The sequence below is a fragment of the Azolla caroliniana genome, unplaced genomic scaffold (genome assembly GCF_043228905.1).
Source record: "Azolla caroliniana isolate FFs.n. ecotype wild unplaced genomic scaffold, voAzoCaro1.0.p SCAF_8, whole genome shotgun sequence".
Taxonomy (NCBI): domain Eukaryota; kingdom Viridiplantae; phylum Streptophyta; class Polypodiopsida; order Salviniales; family Salviniaceae; genus Azolla; species Azolla caroliniana.
In genome coordinates this window covers 11,500,002-11,512,359 of record NW_028230443.1, presented here as the reverse complement: position 1 = coordinate 11,512,359, position 12,358 = coordinate 11,500,002, and the positions used below count along the sequence as shown (strand labels likewise).

The 12,358-nt window shown below is 39.8% G+C and overlaps 1 protein-coding gene across 4 annotated transcripts; it reads left to right on the top strand.

Moving 5' to 3' along the window:
- The first annotated feature begins 6,652 nt into the window (after positions 1–6,652).
- LOC147861010 (uncharacterized) lies at positions 6,653–10,790 on the top strand. 4 transcript variants are annotated; one of them, XM_087323720.1, is made up of 5 exons: positions 6,653–8,161; positions 8,600–8,665; positions 8,776–8,844; positions 9,746–10,186; positions 10,492–10,790. In XM_087323720.1, the coding sequence occupies exons 1-5, from the start codon at positions 6,731–6,733 to the stop codon at positions 10,786–10,788; spliced, it is 2,304 nt and encodes a 767-aa protein (XP_087179846.1). In that variant the 5' UTR covers positions 6,653–6,730; the 3' UTR covers positions 10,789–10,790. The 4 variants fall into 4 exon arrangements, with proteins under 4 accessions (XP_087179846.1, XP_087179845.1, XP_087179844.1 ...); XM_087323719.1 differs by having other exon boundaries at positions 10,489–10,790; XM_087323718.1 differs by having other exon boundaries at positions 6,654–8,161; positions 9,746–10,195.
- The last annotated feature ends 1,568 nt before the right edge of the window (positions 10,791–12,358 follow it).

Sequence of the window (12,358 nt, the reverse complement as noted above, 5' to 3'; positions counted from 1 at the left end):
ACTAGTCTGCACTCCCCTGGACCGGAACCTAAAGCTTCGTCCCGACTCCGAAACGGCCTGCGATGAGAAATTGTTTCGACATATTGTCAGAAGACTTATTTATTCAACGATCACTCGACCCAACATTAGCTATCCGGTCGGAGCGACCAGTCAATTCATGCAGAAGCCAACCATGGAGTACCTACAATGCGTGCACCGGATACTGAGATATGTTACCGGCACTAAGAATCATGGACTATTATACCAACACGGTCTAACCGAGAAGCTAGTCAAATATACGGATGCCGATTGGGCCGATGATGCATCAGATCGTCAGTCCACTTCCGGTTACATGTTCTCCCTAGGTAGCATGACTGTTGCGTGGAGTAGCAAGAAGCAGCCAACAGTGGCTCTTTCGCGCATTGAGGCTGAGTATCGGGACACTACCATTGCCACCTGTGAAGCCCTTAGGCTTCGGTAGCTACTGCAAGAACTCTGGATGGAAGTACCGACTCTTGTCCCGATCTACTACGACAACATGAGTAGCATGCAGGTAGCCAAGAACCATGTGTTCCATGGTCAAACGAAATAGTACATAGAAGTGCATTATCACTTTGTGCGTGAGCGGGTCCTCAGTGGTGAAGTAGAACTCAAGTATGTCCAGACGGATCAATAGGTTTTCGACATCTTCACCAAACCTCTCGACCTAGACAAGTTGCAACATTTTTCAGAGATGCTTGGTCTTCAACATCTCAACATGCTGCACTTGAGGGGGAGAACCAAGATTGATATGGGGAGAACCGGAACAAAAATTGAGAAAACAGGTGATGGTACTAGACAAAGAGTCGGAGAGATGGGGGGAGACAAGAATAAGAAAAAGGAAGCGGCCAAGACCCGAATGTGGTTCGATGTGGTAAAGGGTGTGAAGATTGAGGAAGAATTGGAGACAGCCAATTCGGACAAGAGCTGGAATGAATCGGAGGCACCTGATTCAGAATCGGGGCTTGATTCGGAGGAGCCGGATCAATTGAAGGCCAAACGGACAAGGAGGCACCGGAAGTCGACACCGACACAGAGGAACCGACGGGTTGAGACGCGTCAGAGTCATACCAGCAAAGGAGCTGAGATGGGCCTTTTGAGTAGACAAGCCGATCGACAAGGTCAAGATGCGCGGAACCGGACGCGTCGCGGGAAGAGGAACCGGACCGGATGGAGAGCGCGAGCCAGGCGGGAGGACGCTAGGGAGAGCCGAGGGAGAGGACCGGCTACCACAGACACAGACACTATGATCCGACCTCAAGTTGAGCTTGAGGGGGAGTGTTGCGCAGACAAGCTCAACTGGATCTGAATCGGCTAAATAAGCTAGAGCTGGATCGGTGTCCAGAAGGAAGAACTGGATGAGTGTCTGGATCAGTATCCGGAACCAAGAGCCAGATCGGATTGTAACCGGTAGGCCGTTAAAGGCCTACGAATCTAGCCTAGTACGTAAGCTTATTTTTTGGGGGTTAGTGTTAATCGCTCATATGAGCATTTAAGTACTCCTGTCAGTCCTTTTAAGGACTTGTATAAAAAGTGTTCTGTAGGACATTTGTAAATACAGAGTGTTATTATTTTGAATGTAATTGATGCTTTCTGCTCTCTCTATCTCTCCCGTGTTCTTAAGCTTCCATTAAACCTTCATTCTCTGTTTTATTGTTGTAATCCGGCTGAGCCGGTTTGTCTACAAGCTTTCGCACGCTATTCTTAACAACCACATTAAAGATTGTGAGAAGGTATTGCAGAAACTAGAAGACGCGAACCTCACAAATTTGGGAGAGAAGTCTGCATTCAGGCAACCAAAAGTATTGGTAGTAGGACACTTGTGTGGAGCATATGGCCAAAAATCGTCTCCAACCAAAGTGGATGTTATCCAAGAGATGAAGGAAGAATATATGTCCCAGACAGAGGTGCGAAGATTCTTGGGAGAATTGCCTTTTATCATGTAGGGATTCCCCACGGCGCTCATGTCAGAGATCCATTATATGGATTACTAAAGAAAAGGAAGATTCTTCGAAGGGCAAAAGGAGCACACAAATGCGATACGAAGATTGAAGAAACTACTACTTGAAGTTTCGGCACTACGAAAGGTTGATTATGTCGAAGGTAAGCTGATATATGTGACTATGGATATGAGCCTAACTGGGATCAGATGAGTTATCAATCAAGAAGACAAAGAAAAGAATTGATATGCGATTTGATTCGGTGTGAATGTGTTGAGTGACAAACAAAGGAAGTACACTAAAGTAAAGAGGGAGCTATGGGGGATCATATCTATTGCGAAAGCTGACCATGATTATCTTATTGGAACGGAGGTCATAATCAACGCAAATTGCCTACCATACTTGGTATGATTTCTAGTTGTGCCACTCCTGACATTGCTATGTTGCGATGATTTCTAGTTGCGCCACTCCTGACATTGCTATGTTGCGATGGATTGCACATATCAAGTCACTTAATCTAGAAACATGGCATGTAGTAGGAAAGCATAATGTGGTGGCAAATATGTTGTCACGAGCAAGATACAACAATGTGGAAGACTCCAGATCTAATGAAGAAAATATTGTCTTAGACTTCTTCACATTTTCTTGTGCTCAAATGTTGACAATTTTCAAAGAGGGAGATTATAAAAGGGAGTTCATAGAAATCGGCAAATACCTAAGTTCCCTAAAGAAGGATGAATCGCGGATGGGTGAGGATTTCCGTCAAACCCAGAAGAAAGCATATAAATACTTCCTTAAAGATGGATATCTTTGGAAGCATCCAAAGAAACGGAAAGGAGCTCCATTGCGTGTTGTATGCAAGAAAGAAGAGCAACACACACTTATAGTTAAGTTTCACAATAGTGCTTGGGCAAGGCATCAAGGAAAATCGGAGACTTCTGCAAAGTTAAAAGAAAGATATTGGTGGCTAGGGTTCTACAAGGATGTGACAAATTATGTTGAGACATGCAAAGAATGACATATTTACTCAAATATTCGCCACAGGGATGAGCTTCACCCCACCTATCCGTTACCGATACACTACAAATGGATGGTAGACATTGTAGTGATGCCATTAGGACTATGGCAAATGAGGTATCTTATGCTAGCAAGAGAGGATCTCACAAACCAAGTAGAGGGTCGAGCACTGAGAAATAAAATGATGTTGGCAGTATGTTGATTCCTTCTCGAAGATGTCATATGTAGATATGGGTGTGTTGGGAAGATAATAGTAGATAGAGGCGATTTAGATGCGAACAAACCCAAAGATTTCTTTTCAATAGAGACAAAATCATCACAATACATTACCTTGTAACTAAAACTCTTTAATAAGGCGTTTAGAACTGAAGGTGAATTGTGCATTCAAACGCTATGGTTTTTAGCTTTTATGTAAGCCTCATATAGCCCCATACAGATAGTCTATATCATTTCGAGGGTAAATATTGTATAATCACTGCAAATTTGTGTTGATACCTACCATTATGAGGCTATTCCACCTTGCTTAAAATTCTCTGTCCTTTAAATTGTTGGTTACGAAATCTACCTTATTATTGGAATTACAAAATCTTCAATTGGCACAATTTGGACTCAATATTGGGCCTTTTATGAAATTAGAATACTCTCAAATGGCTAACTCTACATTAAATCAAACAATCCCTCTATGTTGTTCAATCAACTAATTAAGATCTTTTGAACATGTCATATAGGAAGGTTTTGATAAAATCTACTTGAATGCTACCTTCAATGGAAAAGCATCTTACAAGGTCTTATTCTAAATCCAAACCTTCCAAGCAAAATATGACCTTGAAAATGTACTATAGGAGAAATTTCGTGAAAAATTTAGATAAAAATTAAATATACCTTATGTAGTGGTCGTGAACTTAAAGAGTTTGCTCTATGTAGATAAGGCACACTACCACCTCTTATAGATGTTTAAGGAAACCTACTTTAAGGATCCTTTCTGTTTTAGAAAAATCCTTATGAGTTTAGAGGTGTAAGTGGGACACATATTTTTGAAATGTTAAGTTTTACAAAACTCCCTCCAAATCATTTTGGAAAGTTCTTTAGATGGGATGTATACTATTGTAGTTATATTTAGGGTCTTAACATCATGCCCAAGGGTAACTAATGGAGAAATATTGGAGTCATGATTTATGAGGATGTTTAGTTCCTCTTGTACTTGATGTTTGAATATACACATAAAAGGCCACGTGCCCTTTGTTTGTTTCAACAAGAGAGTAGGTGTGAGAAAAGTTTACGCATGTCTACATTTTTTTATAAATAACAATTCAATATGACATAAAAGCTATTGATGTGTAGTCGAATAAAAAATTATGTCCAGATTCAACATGATATGTATTACGCATGGAATGATATAACTAAACTTTTTCAAGCTTCTTGATGGCATATTTTGTGATGACATGAATACATGTGGTTGATAGTGATTGAATGGTTTGAATAAGCTATATTTCTATTCTTGATCACATCTTTTTTTCCCAATACCCACTCTTGATCACATTAGCATGTTGATATTATTATAACGTGATTGAGAAGCCTAGAGCTTGCATACACCTTCGATTTGATTGATGCATGTGATCACATAATCATATTGATGTTATTATAGTGTGATTGAGAAGCGTAGAGTTTGCACACACCTTTAGTTTGATCGATTTATGCATAGATATTATTCATATGTAAGGTCAATTTAAGGACGAATTATCTTCAATTAAACCAAGTCCATAACATATTCATGTGTACTACAAATGGGGCAGCGATAACAATCAATAAGAAAACCAAAATGTCTAAAAAGGTATTATCATCAAATGTGAGGGTTAGGGAAAATGACATTACAAACAAATAAAGCACCTATTCTAGTAACTAAATTGCAAAATTGTAATGTAGCGGAAAGTAATAACATTTAAGAATCCGTTGACATAAAATTAATAACCAGCTCATACTTATGTATGACCAACTTAGGCAAGCAAAAGAACATTTTGAACTTAGCATTTCATGGAATTTTCAACAATCTTTGCATGCTCCAGAAGGAAACATGAATGGAGCTCATTTTCAAAGGAAGTATGTATAGCAAGACAATGTAAGAAGTAATATCTTGGCAATGTAAGGATTGTTGGAGTTCAATATATTGAAGGGTTTGCAATGTGGGGATAAACCCCCCTATAGTAGGCAAACAATATTTAATATCAGGAGAGCAAAAACTAGTACACTGAGGGATGAGCAACATCAGGGTAGGATTTGGTCCTTCGAAGCACATTAGTGGTCCATGTGGAATGTATGGCTCTAAAACTTAGGTTTGACTGGGAATGTTAGTAGTATATATCAATTAATCGTAATTTTCTCTAGGTTCACAAAGGATGGATTAAGGAAGGCTTGGCTGGATTGAGTGAATGGAGGGCAGTATCCAAGGGCAAACTGAAGGGGAACAAAATGTTTCCATGCGGACAAGAGAGGGCCATTGAAATGGCATAAAGTTGCAGTTTATGCTAACCATGTCAAGACTAGTCGTGCTTAAAGCCAATTCTTCTTGTTGTCCATTACCTCAAAGTGGTCGACCAAGTGTCACTTATGAGGCACCCACCGATTTATTTGTGTAGATGAGAGAGCCATAGAGTTGTCCTATGGTGAAATCTTGCTTCATGTGCCACAACCTCTTGTATTGTCAAGAGTGGGAACATTGGTAGGCCAAGGGCTCAAGGTGGAGGGTCAAAGATTTAGGTGGGACTCTAACCAAAAGTAGACGGAGACATAGAGAGTATATATAATATGTATAGGAGGGCTTGGAAATCAAGATATGGATTGCCCCAGAAGTAGCAAAAAGAAGGAAAGAGAATGGCAAAGCATCCATCTCTTTCCTCCTCCTTCTTGGTTAAACCAACGAGTTAATGAAATGCATGCATGTACATACATATATACATACATACATATGTATGTATAAGTGCGTGGGTGTTGCTAATAGTTGGCAATGGTTCAGTTTGAACCCAACCAAACCGCAAAACCGCGGCTTAATGGTTTAAACGGTTTGATTCAAGTTTAGGTTTAAAAAAATGGTTTGGTTCGGTTTCAACATTTAGAAACCGTAGTTTAAACGGTTTTTTTTAATTTTATTTTAAAAATTAAAAAAAAATTTAAAAAATTATTTTTAAAATAATATTTTCATTTTCAAGCCTTATTCTTGCATCTTAAGAAAATCTTTAAAATTTGAATTTGACCGAAACTGAACCACGAAATCACGAATTTAATGGTTTAATAGTTTAACGGTTTGAAAATATAAACAGTTCAGTTTAACAATTTCATGGTTTGGTTAGGTTCGATTCAATTCAATTCGGTTGAAGTTTCAAACTTTTAAACGGTTCAGTTTTGACACTCTCGAACCGAACCGGGTGTTCCTGCTGCCTTCCAAGTTTCGATAGACAACCAAATAAAAAATATTATGCCTTTCTTTTAGAGAGAGAGAGGTTCCTTTTGTTCTGTCAGAGTATGTATGTATGGTATGTATACATAGTATGTATGTATGGTATGTAATGTATGTAGTCGCTTGCTTGCTAACTTTAGGGTTGAACCCCTGATCTGATTGTTTCTTCTTCCTCTTGAGTCTTCCCCTTCACCTTCCCCTCAGCCCCCTCCAACTCCCTCCCTCTCTCTCCCTCTCTCTCTCTCTCTCTCTCTCTCAGAGAGTAGTCAGTCTGTAACCCCGTGGCTCTCATATCAACACACTCATGGATGGGACTATTATTCCTACTACGGCTGCAGCAGCTCCCACAGATTGGGAAGAAGAAGCTTTCCATTTCCACATCATTAATAATAGTCATAATAACACTAACTCCGCCTCCTCTTCAGCTTGCTCTTCTCCTCATGATCTCAGAAAATATAATCAGCCTTTAATCCACGTGAGTAACAACAATATAGACAACCTGGGCAGCTTTAATGGAAGCTTGAGTGTGAACTCTGCTCCAACTCTGTTTCATAATGTGACTTTTCCTTCGGATCCCGGCTTCGCTGACCGAGCAGCACGATTCTCGAGCTTTGGCCATGGTGGATTAGGTTTCCCTAATTTTAACACTAGCCCTAACCTTAGCCCAGCCCCTAGTCCTAGTCCTATGTTTAATCCTAGCTCTACCCCTACCCCTAACCCTAACCCGAGCCCTAGCCTTAGCCCCAACCCTAATTTCCCTCATCGTTTATATCTCTCTAGATCAGTCCCTAGCTCTCCCACATTTAACAGTAATGCTCGCCGAGGACAAATAGCTTTTGGATTAAATAGTGGCCTTAATTACAACGAGCTTCTTAATCCTCTCTTGGCTAACACTGGCAAGCTTGCTATTTCTCATCAGTCGGATCTACTCAGTGCGATGCTTCTTAATCCTCTCAATTGTGACAGTAAACGAAATACTCAAGGCACTGCTCCTACCCCCGATACAGCGAATGCTCATTCCAATTTGGATCATACCATCTTTAACGAGAATCCTAATCATGAGGCGACATTCATAACAAACTCTGGTAGATCATCCATTAGTGCAGGTCCTCCATTAACACTCAATTCTACCTGCAAGAAGAGGAAATCTAACAGTTCCGCCAGTGGATCACCAGGTGTTCCAGTACTGAGTAAACAGTTGATGAGCCATAATAACATTATTAGTAAACCCTCTAAATCTTGTGCAACTGATATGAACATTGACGATCTGCAATTAACCGGTTCTAGTCCACGCCCACGTCCTGGGGATACTAGGGGCCTTCATGGATCGTCTGCTCTAATTATGCCTCCAGAGAAGATATCATTAATTGAAGAGAAAGTATGCCAGCGTTCATTAAAAGATGATGAAGCTGCGGAAGAAAGATTAGTAGCTGGTATTGGACTAGAGGTAGAGGAGGATCAATGCGAAGGGTCTTACGCCACAAATAGCACAGCGGCTAACTCTGCTTCTGGTACAGCGCCAAATTCCGAGGTGAAAATAAGTAGCCATCCCGAGGAAGCACCCGAATTAAATCAAGGCAGCAGCGTGGTGGTGCTGGTAGCCAGCGGTGACCCTGATCCGCACCCGAAGCCCAAGCCAGCCAGTCACTTGTCTGATCCCCCTCCCAAACAAGAATACATACATGTTCGAGCACGACGCGGCCAAGCAACAGATAGCCATAGCCTTGCTGAAAGGGTACGTACGACGTTTTTATAAAGACATCAACACACAGTGAAAGAGAGAGAGAGAGAGAGAGAGAGTCTATAATATATATATGTACATATAGTGTTGAGCTTAGCATATATATATATATATATATGCATATCCGATAGACGTGGCTTTGGTGGAATCAATTTTGAATCCATATGAAGGGCATTTGCATTTCTGGTTTCTTGACGCTAACATTTTCTACTTAGTAGGTAGGCTCAGCTGAAGCTATTAAACAGATCTAGTATTCCTTAATTATAACGTTTAACCAGTCTCTACATGATCTAATTCGATCTAATTCGGAATTATCTTTCCAGCAGGATAATTAGAACCCAAATAATACTGAAATAGTAATAGTAATAATTCATTCGGTGGAGGAGGCTGAGTTTTAAAACAAATCATGTCTTACAATAACTCTTACGGCAGGTCCGTCGAGAGAAGATCAGTGAACGAATGAAGTTCCTACAAGATCTAGTCCCCGGATGCAACAAGGTGATTTTATGAACACTGCCTGCCCCATGGATCCCCATTCTGAGGATTGAACGAGCCGAGCCCTCAGGTTGTTGGGTCTAACTAAATTTGGTATAACCATGACGATGCAGGTAACAGGAAAAGCCGTGATGCTGGATGAGATCATCAACTATGTGCAATCCTTACAAAGACAAGTCGAGGTATTATTATTGTTTAGAGTTCTTTTAAGATTGCAAGAAAGCTGCAGCTCTGGCTTTCATCATTAAGTCATTAATCAGCTTTGCTGAGTCTAAAATCCAGAAGTTTAATGATTTGGGTCACCGACTATACTGATGTCTCTGTCTGTCTGTCTGTCTGTCTGTCTGTCTGCAGTTGATGCATTATTATTCTAATAATGTAAAAACTAGGAGAGTTGGGCACGCTTTAATTGGCATTTACCTCCAAGTTTTCTTTTTTAAGGTTATAGAAAATATACGCTCTTGATCCATCCATCCATGATATGACATTATGTACATGACATGACAGAGAGGGAAGGCTTTTGTAACCTCCTCTCTCTTCTTTCTTTTAGTAGTTACTAACTTACTACTAGTGACTTCTTTCTTTTAGTAGTTACTAACTTACCACTAGTGAGCGAGATTTTGTAATAGTTACAGAGCAACTATGTACATATGTACTACTACTACTACCACCTCACAAGATTGATTTCTTTTAGTAGTCTACATCTCCAGATGCCACCATCTTCTTTTGTTGCCCATTAACTACTCTACTGTATATAAACTTACATTACATCCATGATCCATCAACAAAATTGCTGGATTACTTTCCTTTTGTGTGAGGTGCTGGGATCGATGCAACCTTCCTTTTCTTTCTTTTATAACGTATGTATGTATGTATGTATGTATGTATGTATGTATGTATTGTACTTTCTATGTTCAGCATTATGCTGCATTTGAGTGCTTCGTATGAATAATTTCTCCAGAGTCCAATCTATTTAATATTATAAGACATCAAATAAGCATGGCTTACGTTTAATAATTATTATATGATTCTGTGGATGGATGACAACTACGATGACATCATGACATGACGATGATGACCCAGTTCTTGTCGATGAAGCTCTCAACAGTTTCGAGCCCCACAAGCATTAATCTGGATGCCGTGGCGTCCTTCAATGGCACCCTGAATCTAATGAACAGGAGTAATAATAGTAATAACAATAGCAATAACAACAACATACAAAGCCAAAATCCATTGCCAATGTTGCCAAACAATATGCAGGCAACACTCTTACATTCTACTAATAATGCTAGCTCTCCTAGTAGTAATGTAACTACTAATAATCACAATGCGCACCATACTCCTCAGCTTTATAGTAGTAACATGAGCCTGCATTTAGATCAAAATCAGGGCACTCCTCATCATGATGTTAGTCATCAAGTAAATGATCATCCTAGTAAATTAAACTCTAGTACTAGCAGTCATCAGCAGCTCCGTCACCATACCCACATATTGCAGCAACAACAATTAGATGCGTTTCGCCAGGTGGGTGAAGTATTATCATTACTTCAATTTTTATTGAACTACTAGCTGATATTGCATCTAGTTTTGAGTATCTGGGAGGCAGGATTCCCTTCTCTAATACATACATATACATATATTATATATATGCTGATAGTGATAACTTTCCTTCTTTCCCCTACATTATTAGGTGTTGAGAAATGTGAAGGACACGAATAGTACTTAAAAAGTGGTATCTAGACATAGTAGGGTCTCGCCTTTGAGTAAAATCGATTTGCATATATCTATATTGCTTCTTGTAATTGAAACATTTTTGTGGTATGCAGCAGCAACAACAACATCATGTAGTTGAAGCAGCAGCACATCCTCCTCCAAACACTGCAGCTACTACCGACAATATTCCAGCTACAGCCACAATATCATCGGTGGCGGTGGTAGTAGCAGCAGACAGAGGTTCACATGATGACAATGATGTCGATGATGGTAATGATCATGATGAAGCAACTGGTGGTAGTAGTCATAGAATCAGTACAAGTAGTAGTAGGAGGAGAAGGGGGAGTAATTCATGGGAAGTAATGGATGAGCTCCAGAGCATTGTCCAAATGCGTTTTCCCACCCTCTCCTAGCCCCCCCCCCCCCCCCCCCCCCCGCCCCAGCAACAATCAAAAAATAATCTCATAAACTGAACAAATTAATTATTATATCATGGTATATATTCATTGAATTATCTTCCTTCATTCTTGCCCAAGATTATAAGATCTACATACATACACATATTATATATTTTTATAATTAAAATGTATCCTCCTCTTCCTTCAACTCTTTTGGCCCTTTTTAAATTTTCCACACAACAAGCTGCTGCTTTAGTATTGCAACCTCTCTCTCTCTCTCTCTCTCTCTTTCTCAAAATCTCATTCCCAATCTCAAAAAAAAGAGCACCCTAATTATCCTATAGTTTTCTTCCTACTCATCAGGCTCAACCCAAATAAGGACCCACAGATGTAAGTTGCTCAAGCATTTAGGAGTGCTAGGGTTTCTATGTATGTATTAATTGATTGCTTCACGTACCAATAAAGCTATCTTTGTATCTATCCATCACTCACTAAGTTGTTTTGTTAAAAGAGAAAAAAGGAGTTCGGTCAGTTTCCAAGCAAAGGCTATACATATATATATACAATATATATATATATTCTTTGTATACACCCTAGGAAGGGCATTTTAGATTAAACAAAGGGACCTTGCCAAGTTGGCATACAATATAACTAATACAAACTCTTCCTTCTCCCGAGAATGAAACACGGTTTTCATGATGGCTTTTCGAACTGGGTGGATATGTATGCATTATCTAATGAACTCCCGAGACAAATCATTTCCTCGCATTTCACCATAGCCTAGCGCTCGCATCGGAAGATGCTACTCATCATCATGATTGAAGGAACAATTGGTCATCAGAGGTTGCTGCCAAATTTGTTGTTATGGAGGTCTGTATTGGACTGTGAGTGCGCGCCCGCTTGTGTGTGTATCAACTCATTGAAAATTAATCTTAAGATAATATTGGGAAAGAGGTCTGGTCATTATGCTAAATGAATGAATGTCCCCGGACCCCACCTATCAACATATGGGTGGATGTGCATGCAGCTTCTCAATTTTGTACTTGCTTCTCTTAAAAGTTAATATTAATATTTACTTCTTACTCCAACAAAACAAAATCACAACGTTTAGGAAATAACGCAACCATATCATAGTACGACGCTTTTTTAACAGTTTCCCTCTTCATGTTATGAGTCATGACCTAAGCCTGGACCATATCATACGCTCTCTCGTTATCCTCCGCCAGAATACCATGCCAACATCTATGTGTATGCGCGAATGGTTGAGAAGGCTAATATAAAATATGAAGCTCGTATTTTCATGGGCAGGGAGGGGATGTTGCCCTCCCATACTCACGAGTACTTCATGATTAGGAGCAAAAGGGGAATTAGGTTTAGAATGCAACGTACAAACCTTTAGATCAAACTCAGTATCGAACTAAAATTTCTACCCATTCTTCATGCCTTAACCAATACTTGCAAATTGCTATGAGCTCTCATCACATTATCGACCTACGGTCCTACTTTGAAATCCATCTCTTATATCTCCTTCCCATCTCATGAAAGTGCTTTTATCTCCTACTAAATGCTAAATGTATGATCTACG

Excerpts from the sequence above, each read along its gene's own strand:
- LOC147861010 (XM_087323717.1), top strand. The coding sequence starts at position 6,731 with ATGGATGGGACTATTATTCCTACTACGGCTGCAGCAGCTCCCACAGAT. Across the intron at positions 8,162-8,599 it reads GCCATAGCCTTGCTGAAAGG|GTCCGTCGAGAGAAGATCAG; the intron begins GTACGTACGACG and ends CTCTTACGGCAG. Across the intron at positions 10,196-10,488 it reads CGTTTCGCCAGGTGGGTGAA|CAGCAACAACAACATCATGT; the intron begins GTATTATCATTA and ends TGTGGTATGCAG.